Here is a 15,106-nt window from a genome sequence, read left to right as displayed (position 1 = left end):
CTGATTCATGTTAATGTATAGCAGAAACTAACACAATATTGTAAAGCAATTATCCTCCATTTAAAAATAAAAAAAACTTTAAAAAATTGCAAAATTACCCTCTTTTAGGATGTGAGCAAGAAATATTATTTTCTAGTTTATTTGTCTTTGACTTTACTTGTGGTACATTTTGCCATGTAGAATCTTTTCATTGTATGTAATCAGGTTAAATAAACTTTTCTGGTTTATTTTTCTTTTATTGTTTTTAGAAAGGTCTTCCCCAATTCCAAAGTTAATTTTGAAGTCTCCAAGCTTTTCTTCTAGTTTTAATTTTTTTAAATATTAAGCCTTTGATAAATTGGTAAATGAGGTTGGTCTGTAGTTTTCTGACAATTTTTATTGTTTTGATATCAAACTTATATTGATTTTATGAAACAAATTTGGAAGATTCTCTTAATGTTTATGCTGTGAAAAAATTACATAGCCTTAACATTATCTGCTTTTAAAAAGTCTGCTTTTAAAATTCCCTTGTGGAAACTATTCTCAGTGCTTTGAGGCAGTGGTCTTGACAACTTTCTGTAGTTCAACTACAATGATTAATTCTGTTTGTATTTTCTACCTCTGTTGGAGTCAATTTTAGTAACCTACAGGTTTTCTAGAAACATCTATCTTAACCTGGTTTTCAAACTCTTGTTAAAGTTGAACAAGACAGATTCTTAAGAATATTTCAGGCAGCCGCCCGCAGCCGGCCATGCACTCCAACACACTCGTCACCCCGGACCCCGAGGCCCAGCGGTCGCCCGCGTCCCCGGGTCGCGTCTGCAACCCGCTGCCCTGGGCTCTGAGCGCCGCGCTGCTGCTGCTTGCCGCTGCCTGCGCCACCTGCGTGGTGCGGGTCTGGGGCGTCCCCGGAACTCCTGCCTCGCCGGTTTCCAGTCCCGCGCCCAGTTCGATTCTCCCCGTGGGCCTGGAGCAGACTTCCGACCCCCACGCCCGCCTCCCCAACTCTCCGCAGCAGGGTGTGTTCGCGCAGCTGGTGGTGGCCGATGGTGCACAGCTGACTGAAGGGCCGGTGCAGTGGCGGAGTGAGCAGGGGTTGACAGGTGTGACTCTGGCGCCAGGCGTGCGCTATGACAAGCACACCCAAGAGTTGGTGGTCCCCGAGGCCGGAGTCTACTATGTTTTCTTGCACTTGACCCTGAAGCGCGTGATGGCCAGCAACCACAACAGCTCCGACTCCGTCTCCGTGGCCCTGGACCCGCAGCCTCGCCAAGCTGGGGCCGCCCTGACCCTGACCTTGGACTTGCCACCCCCACCCTCGGGGAACTCAGCAGCTGGTTTCCGGAGCAGCTTGCTGCACCTGGATGCAGGGCAGCGCTTGAGCGTCTACCTGCGCCCCGCCATCCAGGAGCCTCTCTCCTGGCAGCTCTCAGCCGAAGCCACGGTCTGGGGCCTCTTCCGCGTGGCCGCCCAAGTTCCCAGTGGACTTCCCTTGTCAAAGCTCACGTGACCCCAGGGCTAGGTGTCACCTCTTGGAACGAGACTGCATCTTCCCTTCCTCCTTTGGGGCCCCAGGTGACGGGACCCAGCTCCTCTACCTCACTGGGCTGGCCAGGGGTCAGTGCTGCTGATGGCTTCCTCCAGGATCCTCTGGGTCCCTCGGTATTTATTCTGAGCTGAGCTCAGACACTGTACATTATTTTAATCCATTCAACTCATATTTATTGAGCTGCTGCTCCATGCCAGGCACTGTACAAGGCTAGAGAAATAGGAGCAAATAAAATAGACCCTCTCCCCATCCTTATTTATGTTAATATGTGAGAAATAGAGACTCATTTCCAACCCCTCTCCTCCCCACTCCATGGGACTCATGGGGCTAACTTGTGGGAGGGGGTCCAAGTATCTATGCTGCGTGAGCTTTATTCACTCATGCAAAATTTATCAGGCACTGTTTTAGGTGTTGGGGATTCAGCCAGGAACAAGATAAGATAAAACCTTCAGCTTTTGCCCAGCTGGTGGTCTAATATGCTGGCTTTACACTATGACTGTGTGTGACCCTGTTTAACTGGGACATACGGGAGGGTGTGAGGTGGTACCTGATGCTGGATAATAAAATATTTTTATATTTTATGACTGCTATGTATTGTACATTTACTAGACAATGTGAGTTATCTTGAGGCTTCAAACTGCTCTGTGCCTTAGGCATGGGATTTTTGTTATTCTCGTGACCTTATTTCTATGCCCTTGAGATAGTTTACCTCTATTGTATCTGGCAGTGGGAATACTGTATAATTCCATTTTGCAGGACATTGCTTGTCAACTCCGTGTTCAGTGTCACCACACTAGTAACTTAAGATGGACCATGGTGATGGTATTTACACTAGGGGAAGCGGCAAAGCTTACAAGTCCAGTATGATGTACTGTTTGTTGATTGCCTACACTCAAAAGTGCTGGGAAAACATGTTCACCATGCAGATGACATTTATGTGGGTTTTGTCTGTAACTGTTATATTGTGACTAGCACACAAAAAAATCGAGGAAGTCTTTCTATAGTGCTGTCAAACCATTATCTGATTTAGCAAAGAAGTTCCAAGCATCATCAAAAAGCAAGTGAAGTGTGAACACACATCTTGATTGTTTCGTTCCGTCTGTGTCTAGAGGAAAATATCAACCTCCATTCGCTTGTTTCTCACCTGCAAGCATAGATTGGCTTTGGGTTACAAGAGTGGAAAAAAAAAAAAAAACCACGAGAAAGTTGTTCTGTGACACTCAGTTTTGGCTGTATGGAAGCAGTGGGGAGTATCTTATTTTATCGCTGGAGGTTGCATGCTAAACATTTATGCCAATAAAATTTATAATAAATACAAAAAAAAAAAGAATATTTCAATTTTTCCAATTTGTGGTAACTTTTCCTTTTTAAAAAATTTTGCATGTTTATGCCTGTCTCAACTAAAGTTAACACTACTAATTTTGTTCTTTTTCTCAATGAACCAATTCTTATATTCATTTATAATCCTCCCCTTTTGATCTTTCATGAAATGAACATTTAATGAATTATGTTTATAAATTGTGCTTTCCTTCTGGTTTGCTTAGATTTATTTTGTAATCATTTTTCTAAATTCTTGGGTTTATAATTTTAAAAATTATTTCTTTTTTAAATATTATTTACTCACACAGACCCTTCATGGCTAGGTCTAATGATTTAATTGATCTAACTGATCTACTACTACTACCACTACCACATCTCATTCATCCTGTTTATTTTTTAAATTTTTTTGTTTAGGATTTTAAAGAACTTTTAATTGAAGTGTTTATACACAAATACACATATACATTTATAGCCACTTAATTTTTTAAACTCTTTATTGAAGCTGCATTGTAACTCAAACTAAAAATAAGTTTTCACAACTAAAAATATGTAACTTGCACCCAGATCATGAAACAAAATATTACCATAGTATTCAGTTCAGTTCAGTTCAGTCGCTCAGTTGTGTCCGACTCTTTGCGATCCCATGGACCGCAGAACGCCAGGTCTCCCTGTCCATCCCAACTTCCGAAATCTACCCAAACTCATGTCCATTGAGTTGGTGATGCCATCCAACCATCTCATCCTCTGTCGTCCCCTTCTCCTCCTGCCTTCAATCTTTCCCAGCATCAGGGTCTTTTCAAATGAGTCAGCTCATCTCATCAGGTGGCCAAAGTATTGGAGTTTCAGCTTCAACATCAGTCCTTCCATAGAATTAGTGCTCCAAAATTAATTATCAGAAGCTAGAAATATGTAAATTGCACCCAGATCATGAAACAAAATATTTCCCTAGTAATAGCACCCAGAAGTCCCCCTTTACTTCTTTCCAGACAATAGCCACCCCACATATCCTGTCTTAAAATTGCAAAGAGTAGTTTTGGTAGTGCTTACATTGTTAAAAATGCGCTGTAACATCTATCCTCTTTTGCATCTGTGTTTATGAGATTTCATTTTTGTGATTTATCTGAATTTCTTCCAGTACTATGTAGTGGTTCACTGTGTATGAAAATGCAATGAACTTTGTTGGGAAACAGTTGGGAGTGTTGTCTGTAAAAGCTGAAGATATACATGTTCTCCAACTGTGAAATTTCACTACTAATCATATGTTGAACAGAAATGTACTCATGTGTTCAACATGTATGATATTTTGAAATTGGACATCGAAAAATAACTCTTAGAATTTTGAGTGCCACATACAAATTCATGATTATGATCTGCTTGTAATATCTCCTTTTGCCTGGATTTATTTATTTAAAGAATTTTAAATTTTATTTAAACTCAAAAAAGCCCCAGTTCACCCATTTTTCTCACCCTACCTTCCCCATTTCATGCAACCACCAATTTATTCTCTGTATCTATGTTCACAAAAGGAGATTCTTTCTATTGAAACATTACGAATGCAGGATAAAATTTGTAGTTCTATAGATTTGCTAAGGGGAAGGTGAAGGAATGACTTCCTAATGACTTCCTTCTATCAAAAAAAATGTAAAGGCAATTTCATCAGATGAAAATAAGACAGAGAGGTGACAGACTGGATGTTCAGGACTGAGGAAGAGAAATGAGCTAATCATTGTGAGTAGTTAATGGAGACCTCTTTAGGGAAATACAGATGGAAATGCCCAATGATGTTATTCATTTGACGCTGAAGAGCATGAATCTGTAGAAATGTAACTTTATCCAGTGATATCTAAAGCAATACCAGACTGCTTAGAAGTAAATGTGGGGTGTTAAACAGTCAGGTTCATTTAGATGTGCCATTGTTCCACATGATGGGGGTGAAGATTCATGATGGCAAACAGGGGCCAGGAAATTAAAAGTGTTTAATAAGGTTTTATAATTCATTTATACAAGACTATTAGGGAAAATTTCAAACACACCCTGAAATAGACTAGTATAAAAAACCACCATGTACCTGAGTCCTTGTTTGAAAAAACTTAACAACACTGATGCATCTAAACCTCTCTACTCCTTTATCCTCTGCTAGATTATCTCAAAGCAAATCTCAGATATCATTTCATTTCATCTGTAAATGCTGAAAACATTTTTAAGGGTGTGGGTATGATTAACCAGTAATCCAAACTGATATGAAGGAAAGTGAAGAGGAGGGGCCAATAGAAGGACAGAGAACCTAGCCATGTCTGTGGATTGAAAGCTGGTGACTCTCCATAGGAGCTCGTAAGCCAATAAAATGAAGAATAGGAGGGAGTGATAGGAGTGGAGATTTTTAGTTTACCATTATTGAGATCTGTGTTTTTAATAAAAATAAACAGAGGTTCAATCAACTAATTAAGATACATAGTTCTTTCCCAAATAACGCTTCTCCCTTACCTAGTTCTCTTTGTAATTAAAATGAAAGTGAAAGTCACTCAGTCCTGTCCAACTATGCGACCCCTTGGACTATATAGTCCATGGAATTCTCCAGGCCAGAATACTGGAGTGGATAGCTGTTCCCTTCTCCAGGGGAATCTTTCCAACCTAGGGATCGAACCCAGGTCTCCCACATTGCAGGTGGATTCTTTACCAGCTGAGTCACCAGGGAAGCCCAAGAATGCTGGAGTGGGTAGCCTATCCCTTCTTCAGCAGATCATCTTGACCCAGGAATTGAACTGAGGTCTCCTGCTTTGCAGGCGGATTCTTTACCCTTGAAATTAGCCCTTGAAATTAAAGAAACAACATAAATCTTATAATTTTAAAATTAGTGCATACAAGTTCCAAGTAGTTCAAACAATGGAAAAAGGTTAAAATTGAGTGCAAATGTTTCATTTTTTCCAGACACCCGATGTCACTATTCAGAAATCATATGTTAAATCATTTTTGGTACATCCTTCTAGAAACATTATATACACATATATGTACAGGAAGCATTATATTCCATTAAAACACATAAATGGAATCATAAAATATCTGCTTGCCTTTTGAACTTAACAATGTATTGGTGATATTTTCATTTTATGACACAGTCATCTGTCTCATTTTAAAGATGCATGTGCATCCTTTTCAGAGGTATGATTTTTCTCATTGATGAATAGTCTTACAGTGATAATCTTCCTGCAAATATTTCTTCACTTGTATGTATATGACCAAATCTTTGGGGAAAGTTCTTAGACAATAATTTTTAGGTTGAAAGTTATTTTGTTGTTTCATTGCTAAGTCATGTCTCTTTTGTGACCCCATGGACTATAGCCCACCAGGCTCCTGTTTATGGGATTTCCCAGGCAAAAATACTGGAGTGGGTTGCCATTTCTTTCTCTGGGGGATCTTCTCAACCCAGGGATTGAATCTGGGTCTCCTGCATTGGCAGGCGGAGTTTTTACCACTGAGCTACCAGGGCAGCCCTGAAAGATGTTTTATGTATTATTAATTCTGATTCAGTTCAGTTCAGTTCAGTCCAGTCACTCAGTTGTATCTGACTGTGGGACCCCATGGACTGCAGCATGTTAGGCTTCTTTGTCTATCACCAGTTCCTGGAGCTTGCTCAAACTCATGTCCATCAAGTTGGTGATGCTATCCAACCATCTCATCCTCTGTCATCCCCTTCTCCTGCCTTCAATCCTTCCTAACATCAGGGTTTTTCCAATGAGTCAGCTCTTTATGTCAGGTGGCCAAAGTATTGGAGCTTCAGCTTTAGCATCAGCCCTTCCAATGAACACCCAGGATTGATCTCCTTTAGGATAGACTGGTTTGATCTCCTTGCAGTCCAAGGGACTTTCAAGAGTCTTCTCCAACACCACAGTTCATTAATTTTGATAAATATTCCAAATTACTCAGATTATGTTTTTAGAGGATGGAGATAAAATGCATTTCCAGATATTACTCAGAAAGCTTCCTGAATAATCTGAATCTGTTTAAAAGACATGTGGATGGGGAAGGAGAGAAGTTGCCAGAAATTCAAGTTGTAAAGCCTTGCTTTATTTTGGTGGCTGCGTCAACTCAGGCTCATCAGATTCACCTGGAGAACTGAGCAAATTGTCCAAGTTCCAGCCCTGGAAATCTTGACTTCATTGATTTGGGGCCAGCCTCGATACTGGTGTTAAAAAACAATTTCCTCTAGAGATTCTGATGTGTGGCCATTGTCCACAGTCACTGCTTCAGATAAAGGGGGTGGGGTAGAAATGGAAGACTCAAGTGAAGAATTTGTCAAGCATCACTAAAATTGTGCCCATGAAACAAAAGAGATAAATGAAGATTCACCTCCAATACCAAAAACACACCAAGTGAGAGGATCAGATCAGGTCTGGGAAAGAAAGAAGGTAGGAAGATAGAAGTCTAGATGAGGAAAAGGCAGAGCTGGTTGGGAAAGGGGCTTTGAGTGTGAATGTTAGAGACTACTTTTTAAAATAAAGGTGGACTTGAGCCTGAAGCCTCTTCCAGGCTCTCTTCAGCCCAGGGTTGTCCTGAATCAGTAGAATTGAATGACCCGCAGGGTAGGCAGCCATGACGATTTTGCACAAAATATTCAAGGGACTATTGATGTCAAAGAAGTTGGACGTGTAGAGAAAGAGAGCAAATACTTTGACAATATAGAGAATGAGAAAGTAGCTGATAGCTCTGATGGCCCCCAGATGAGCCTCCATGCTGGGGTCCCTGGAGCCAGTGGCATTGCTTTTCATGTGCAAGATGTGTCTTTTGAGAGAGATGATCAGCAGGGTGGCCGCCAGGATAAACATGATCAGAGGGACGAAGATCCCTAGGTTAAGGAAAAGAACCAGGTTGATCACAGTGGCCTCTGCGAAGGACTTTTTCCGAGTGGAGTTGAAGGAGTGGGGAGTAAAAATACTGTTGCAGTTCATAGTATGGATGTTTTGGAAGAAGAGCACGCTCTGGCCCAAGGAAGCAAACACTGAAAGCTGCAGAAGCCAGGGCATCAGTCTGGAAATTCTCCACTTCAGCTTGAGGAAGAGGGGGTAGGAGAAATCCGCCACCTTCACAAAGTAGAAGAAGCTGAGCCAGGCCGCAAACCAGAGGCTGCAATGATTTAAGAACATGAAACACCCTCTGAATGCATGATACACGACGTCGTCATTGTAAAACTGTGGGGATGTTGAGCTTAAGGTAAGTTCTAGCATCATGAAGCTTTGTAGACCTATTCTGGATACACCCAGGCAAAGCAGGATCTTGCCACTGGTGGAGAGCACCTTATTGTGAATCCATTCAGCTGTGTTTATCGCCGCAATGAACCCATTTGCGAGGATACCAAGGATGCATTCCGTGCCTATAATTATTAACATCCAAATGACAAGAGATGGTGACAGATCATTTTCCGAGGAACTGCAGGCTTGGATCATCCCGAGTGGTTGCTCCTCTTCGATGTCTGGAGGAAAATGTCTCCTTAGCACTTGATGTGTGAGTCTGTGGTAGCTTCCACTCATCATGTCACAAGAGGAAGCAGTTGATGCATCATTTCCAAATCTACATCATTTGTTTATTTTAAAATTCTAAATCTGGAGCTGCAAATGATGCAAGGATTTGTTTCCTGTCCCCTCCCATTTATTTTTGGATGCACTGGTGTGTTATTTCAATCGTGGGGCCCAGGGGAGAACTTGAGAAGACTCTCCTTTATAAATCACTAACACAGAATTGAGAGCTGTGTTTCTTAATAGCTCCAGTTAAGTCAACCATCTGTTCGCCAAGTCCCTGTTTAACTGTTTCACTTGTGACCTCAGGGAACTGATTGAAAATAATAATAACTTCAAATATCTATTTCTCTCTCTATATATATAGTTCTTATGTGCTAGGCACTGTCCAAACGCTTTCATATATATTATGAAATTTGAACCTTTCAACAGTCCTATGAAGAATGCACTTTTATTTTCTCCATTTTGCAGGTCAGGAAACTAAATAACTTGTCCAAAGTCAAAGAGGGAGAGAGAGAAGGAGCGAGAGCTGGGAGTCAAACCCAAGTCACGTGACCCCAAAGACCCTGTTCCTACCCACTGTGTTATACTGCCTACACGCGTGGATCCTTTAGTGTGCACCAAAGGCCAGATTCAGGGTTGACTTAACTGTGACGTTTTATCTTGGTCGTCTTTTGTGGTGGCCTCATTACCTAAGGAAAGAATAATTGAGTTGAAAAAATCCTACCTGTGAGTTGGGTTTTTTTTTTTTTTTTACCACTCAGAATGCTTTGGACACTTCTGGTCACTAAGCATGTGTGGTTTCCCCCTGCCCCCCACTCCCCTACAGTAAATAGTTCTGCTTCACCAGCTGGGTGTCCTACAATTTAACTCAGTTCTGACACACTCTACCTGGAGATGACGTCAGATCCACAGGTTACGGGCTCAGTCCCAGAAGACTGTCCTCACTTCAGATGCCCGTCCCAAGCCCAGGTTGTCACCCATACTTGTGTCTTATTGGTTTTAAGTTAAAGTTATGACCCCCTTTTTGGGTTCAGTTGTTGAAGTGGCTTACAGAACTCAAGAAAACAGCTTATTTACATTTACCAATTTATTGTAAAAGGATGTGATGATAGACGAACATCCAGGTGGAAGAAGAGACGCATACAGTGAGGTTGAGGACCCGGGGCCCAGAAGTTCCATGCCCTCTTTGGGTGCCACAGCCCCCAGCACCTCGTATGTTTACTAACTTGAACGCTGTTTGAACCCTGTCCTTTTGGGGTTTTATGGGGGCCTCATTGCCTAGGCACAAGTGATGAAATCATCGACCACTGGTGATTGAGTCAACCTCCAGCCTCTCTCCCTGTCCTGGAAAGCAGAGACTGGGACTGAAATCTCCAACCTTGTATTCACAGTCCGTTCCCCTGGCAATCGGTGCCCATCCTTGGGGTGTGTTCCAAAAGTCACTTTGTAACATAGCAAAAAACTGTTTTTTAACCCGGCTGTGCCGGGTCTTTGTTGTGGCATTTGGGCACTCAGGGTTTTCTTTGTTGCGACATATGGGATCTCTTTTTAGTTGTGACATATGGGTTCTAATTCTCTGACCAGGGATCAACCCAGGGCCCCCTGCATTGGGAGCATGCAGTGTTAGCCACTGGACCACCAGGGAAGTCCCAACAAGAGACATTTTTGTTGATCTTGTCACTTAGGAAATTCCAAGGGTTGTAGGAATTCTGTGCCAGAAAAAGGGATAAAACCGGTGTATTTCTTATTAGAAATCACCATATTACAATAATAAAGCCAGAAGACACTGATTTTCAGAGACAGTTTTTTACAGAGGCCAATGCTTTTACACTATAAATGACTCGAGAGATAATAAATCTATTTATATACAAATGGTTGCACACACACACTTGTATGCACACAAACACATGTTTACCTTTCATCTTAAACAAATTACTAGGAAAATGAGGGTTGAAGGAAGAGTTCCTTGTTCGTTTACAAGGCAGGCAAATCACCAAAGGGTGAAAATAGCTCCCTAAGTCATGTAATCTGTTTTTGGAATTTTAAAACCAAAAGAGATGAAGAAAAGACTCACGTTTATCTCAGGGAGGTTGTTTCTGATTTTAAAATGTGAGCACAGTACACAGGATCATAAAATGGACTTTTAAACTCAGAATCAGTTAACTTTTATGAGTGTACATAACTCTATAATAGTAAAGTAGTTCCAGTAAAGAGAAGGTTGATGGGTGAGATGTCTCTGAAAATGCTCATCGTATTTAGTTTTCCCTTGACTCAGGACTTCTTTATTTATGTGTAATTTTAGGTTTTGTTTGTTCTGCGTCTCTGTTGCCATGCACAGGCTTTCTCTAGTTGTGGAGAGGGGCGGTGCTTTCCAGCCGCAGTGCATGGGCTTCTCATTGCAGTGGTTTCTCTTGTGCAGCACAGGTTCTGGGCACACAGGCTTCAGTAGCTGCAGCACATGGGCTGAGGTTCTCTGCAGCACGTGGGGTCTTCCCGAATCAAGACTTGAGACTGTGTCTTTTGCAGTGGCAGACGTATTCTTATCCACTGTGGTGTTGGTGTTGGTGGTGGTTTAGTCGCTAAGTCATTTCCGACTCTTGTGACCCCATGGACTGTAGCCTGCCAGTCTCCTCTGTCCATGGGTTTCTCCAGGCAAGAATACTGGAGTGGGTTGCTGTTTCCTCCTCCAGCTTATTCACCGTACCACCAGGGAAGTCCAGGACTTTTTTAAACAAGGCAGAAAATTTCAGAAAGTTTTCTGCCCTGATTAATAGTTTTAGACAAGCTGTTATGAATTTTACCATTGCATCTTTAAATCTCTGTTTCTGAACTCTAAATGCTTTCCTTGAATGCAATGTCATAAACAACTGCTACCCTGCTTGTTTCCATCCATTTGTATAAGTAGGTCTGCAGCATCTTGGGACCTCCTATGTTTTTCAAGAAACTTTTTCTTGTCACTGACTCTCCCCTTCTTCTGCTGACCCAAGCTTCCAAGAGCATGAGGGATAATGGAAAACACTATCTGAAGAGTTTGATGCCTCTCTCATTTGTTTTGCTCATTACTGTATTAAAAAAATAAAACTCAAACTGAGTAAATTTGGGAATGGAATTGGCTCCACTCAGTGATTTATAAATCAAGCAGCAAGTAGAAAGAAGCTCAGAGAAGCTGTACAAAATGGAAGAATTTTATAGGCAGAGGGGCCAGAAAAGTGAATTTTCTGGCCAAGAGTGGCATGTTTCAGATAAGGTCACCTTTCTTTGGACAGAAGGTGGGGAATCTATCAGGTAGATTACCTCACTAGTGCTCATTGATTGGTTAAAGGTCACATTCCTGAAGGAGGTGGACTTAATATCTAAAGTCTCAGTTTGCTGATGTAGGACCTAGCACAGGTGACTCCATGCGGGAATTGTTTCTTTTTTTTTTTAACAACTATATGTCACTCCTAGCTCCTCACATAGAGCCTGACCCCCAGTACATGGATACTTGCTGGTGAATGAATGACCAGACTAGTGAGTTCTGAATTTCAGGGAAGTTCTTGATACTGAAAGACAGGCAGAGGAATGGCAGTTCTACCACCTATTAAGTCTTGAACTCTTGCAGGTCTGATGCCCAAATCAAGTGTGGGAACAGGAACAGTAAGACTGAGGGAAAACACAGCAGTTCTTTGTGGTTCTGTGAGAGAAACACTGGCGGGAGGCAGAGGACAAAGAAAGGACACAGGGCTGGACTGGCCTCAGCTTGGGGGCTGGGTTTCACAGTGCTGGGTCCCGCAGAGAGGTAGTGGGCAGGAGCAGGGGCCATGCACGCCATCTAAGGCATTTTTAATTTAATTTTTAAAGTTGAAGCATAGTTGGTTTACAATGTTGTGCCAACCCCTGCTATACAGTAAAGTGACTCAGTTATACATGTACAGACATTCTTTTTTTTAAATATCTTTTCCCATCATGGTTTATCACAGGATATTGAATATAGTTCCTGTGCTATACAGTAGGACCTTGCTGTTTATCCATCCTATATATAATAGTTCACATCTGCTAATGCCACACGCTCACTCCTTTGCTCCCCCACTCCCTTCCGCTTGGCAAGCACAAGTCTGTTCTCTGTGTCTGTGAGTTTGTTTCTGTCTTGTAGACAGGTTCATTTATGCCATATTTTAGATTCCATATATAAGCGGTATCATATGGTATATGTCTTTCTCTTTTTGATTTGCTTCACTTAGTATGATAATCTCTAGTTGCATTCGTGTTGCTGCAATCATCAAAGGCATTTTAGAAGAGGCTGTGTTTGCCATACCTTCGGGCAGCGTTGATTCCTGCAATGGAAAGAAGAAAAAAAATTTTTTTTTGGTTGCACCATGAGGTATGCAGGATCTTAGTTCCCTCACCAGAGACCCAGCCCACACCTCCTGCAGTGGAAGTGCTGAGTCTTAACCACCAGACATCCAGGGAAGTCCCAAGAATATGGTTGATGGGAATTCCCAGGGGTAGCCTGAAATGGGGTGAAGTAACCTTTCTAGGTGAAGAGGTTATCTTTTAAAGTAGTGCTGGTAGACCGCTTCCTAAATGGACATCCAGTTTGCTAAATATATCCTGATATATTCAAGTGTATTTCTAGCCATGGAAATCTGATGGAGGAAAACGGAACCATTAGGTCTTTTTAAAGAATGGCTTTAAAAAGTCCAGTTTATTTGGTTATATTTTTTACTTACTATTTTTTAAAATTTGTTTTTAATTGGAGGACAATTGTATTGCAATGTTGTATTGGTTTCTGCCTTACACCAACATGAATCAGCCATAGGTATACGTGTGTCCCCTCCTTCCTGCTCTTCCCTTCCACCTCCCACCCCATCTCACCCCTCTAGGTTGTCACAGAGCACCAGGTTGAGCTCCCTGTGTTTTATAGCAACTTCCCATTAGCTATCTATTTTACTTAACTTATTATTTTGAAGTAGTTTTTGATGTAGAGATGCCTTATAAAGATGGTCCAGAGAAATCCCATATACCCTTCATCCAGCTTCCCTAATGCTCACATCTTATATAAATAACCATGGTACAGTGATCAAAACTATGAAATTAGATTAATTACAGTACTGTTAGCTGAATTGTAGGCTTGATTTGGATTTTTCCAGTTTTCAACTAATGTCTTGTTCCACGATCTAATTTAGAATACTGCATTGCCTTTGGTCATTATGTTTCTTTAGTCTCCTCCAGTCTGTAGTGTAATAGATTCTTGGTCTTGCATTTTTTCTTTTTATGACCATGACAGTTTTGAAGAATACTGGTCATGTATTTTGTAGAGTATTTCTTGATTTGGATTTGTTTCACGTTTTCTCATGATCAGCCTGGAGTTGTCTAGTCTGTTCACCCAACCCAATCTCCAACCCAACCACTACCTTTTCTGTCCCAAGATTTTGCTCCTCTTAGATGTCATATAATTGAATTTATACATTATATAGCTTTTTGAGTCTGACTTCTTTTGCTTAGTGAAATGTATTTAAGATTTAACCATGCTGCTATGTGAATTGATAGTTGAGCCACATTTATTGTTGAGTAGTATTTCATGGTCTGGATCAACCAGTTTGTTTATCTATTGAATATTTTCTCTGTTGAAGGACATCTGAGTCACAGTTTTTGGCAATGCTAACTGATAAGCCTGCTATCAACATTCACATATATACGTGTATTTTTCACTTGGGTAGATTCCTTGGGCTTCCCTGGTGGCTTAGACAGTAAAGAATCTGCCTGCAATTTGGGAGACCCAGGTTCAATTCCTGGGTTGGGAAGATCCCCTGGAGAAGGGAATGGAAACCCAACATGTAGTAGTATTTCATCATGATTTTGATTGGCACTTCCCTAATGACTAGTGATCTTGAACATCTGTCTATACACTAATTGGACATGTGTATACCTTCTTCGGTCAAGTGTTCACAGATTTTTGCCTATTTAAAAGAAATTGTTTCTTATAGTTGAATTTTAGAAATTCTTTATGTATTCTGGTTATAAGATCTTTATCACCTATGTGCTTTGCAAGTATTTTCCCTCAGTCCATGGTTTAGTTTTTCATTCTCTTAATCATGTCTTTCACAGAATGAAAGTTTTACATTTTGATAAGTTTCAATTTACTAATTTTTATACTATGGATTATGCTCTTGTTGTTATATTGAATAACTCTTTGCTGGACCCAAGACCACAAAGGTTTTCTCCTTTGCTTTCTTTGAGACGTTTTATAATTTTACCTTTTATGCTTAGATTGATGATCTATTTTGACTTAACTGTTGTATAGAAGGCGGAGAATGTGTGGAGGTTTTCGTTTCGGTTTTTGCACATAGATAGCCAACTGTTCCAGAACCGTTTGTTGACATAAGTGTTCTTTCTTCATTGCCTTGGCACCCTAGTCCAGAATCAGTTGTCTGTATTTGTGTGGGTCTACTTCTCAACCGTTTCTTCCATTCTGTTGATCTATGTGCTTATCCTTTTGTAAATAACACCCTGTATTAATTAGAATACATTTTATAACTTTATAATAAGTTTTGAAATTGGATAGTGTGAATCTTCCAAATTTCTGGAAGTTTTTCAGAGTTATTTTGCTGTGAGTGGAGGTTCTGATGCTTTTCAGCGGTAAGCACCATAGCATTTCAAAGGGGCATTTTCTTCCTGTGGTTTCTGTTTCCGGCCACAGAAACTGCCATATCTTTCAACTGCCTTTTGGACTGAAGTAAAAAACAGTGATGTTCTCTTCTTTCTT

General features: G+C 41.0%; 2 protein-coding genes across 2 annotated transcripts; one reads left to right on the top strand and one right to left on the bottom strand.

Moving 5' to 3' along the window:
• The first annotated feature begins 713 nt into the window (after positions 1-713).
• LOC122674427 (tumor necrosis factor ligand superfamily member 9-like) lies at positions 714-2,855 on the top strand. The gene has a single exon (XM_043872733.1). The coding sequence runs from the start codon at positions 731-733 to the stop codon at positions 1,487-1,489; it is 759 nt and encodes a 252-aa protein (XP_043728668.1). The 5' UTR covers positions 714-730; the 3' UTR covers positions 1,490-2,855.
• Positions 2,856-7,227: 4,372 nt separating this feature from the next.
• Positions 7,228-8,334, bottom strand: TAS2R39 (taste 2 receptor member 39). Its single transcript, XM_043871808.1, is given in 1 exon segment — positions 7,228-8,334. A coding segment is annotated over 1 exon segment (1,062 nt). The 5' UTR covers positions 8,290-8,334.
• Between the last annotated feature and the right edge of the window lie 6,772 nt (positions 8,335-15,106).

Source organism: Cervus elaphus, chromosome 18, assembly GCF_910594005.1.
Source record: "Cervus elaphus chromosome 18, mCerEla1.1, whole genome shotgun sequence".
Lineage (NCBI taxonomy): Eukaryota > Metazoa > Chordata > Mammalia > Artiodactyla > Cervidae > Cervus > Cervus elaphus.
Note: the sequence above shows the minus strand (reverse complement) of the source record. Positions and strands in the feature narration are given on the sequence as shown.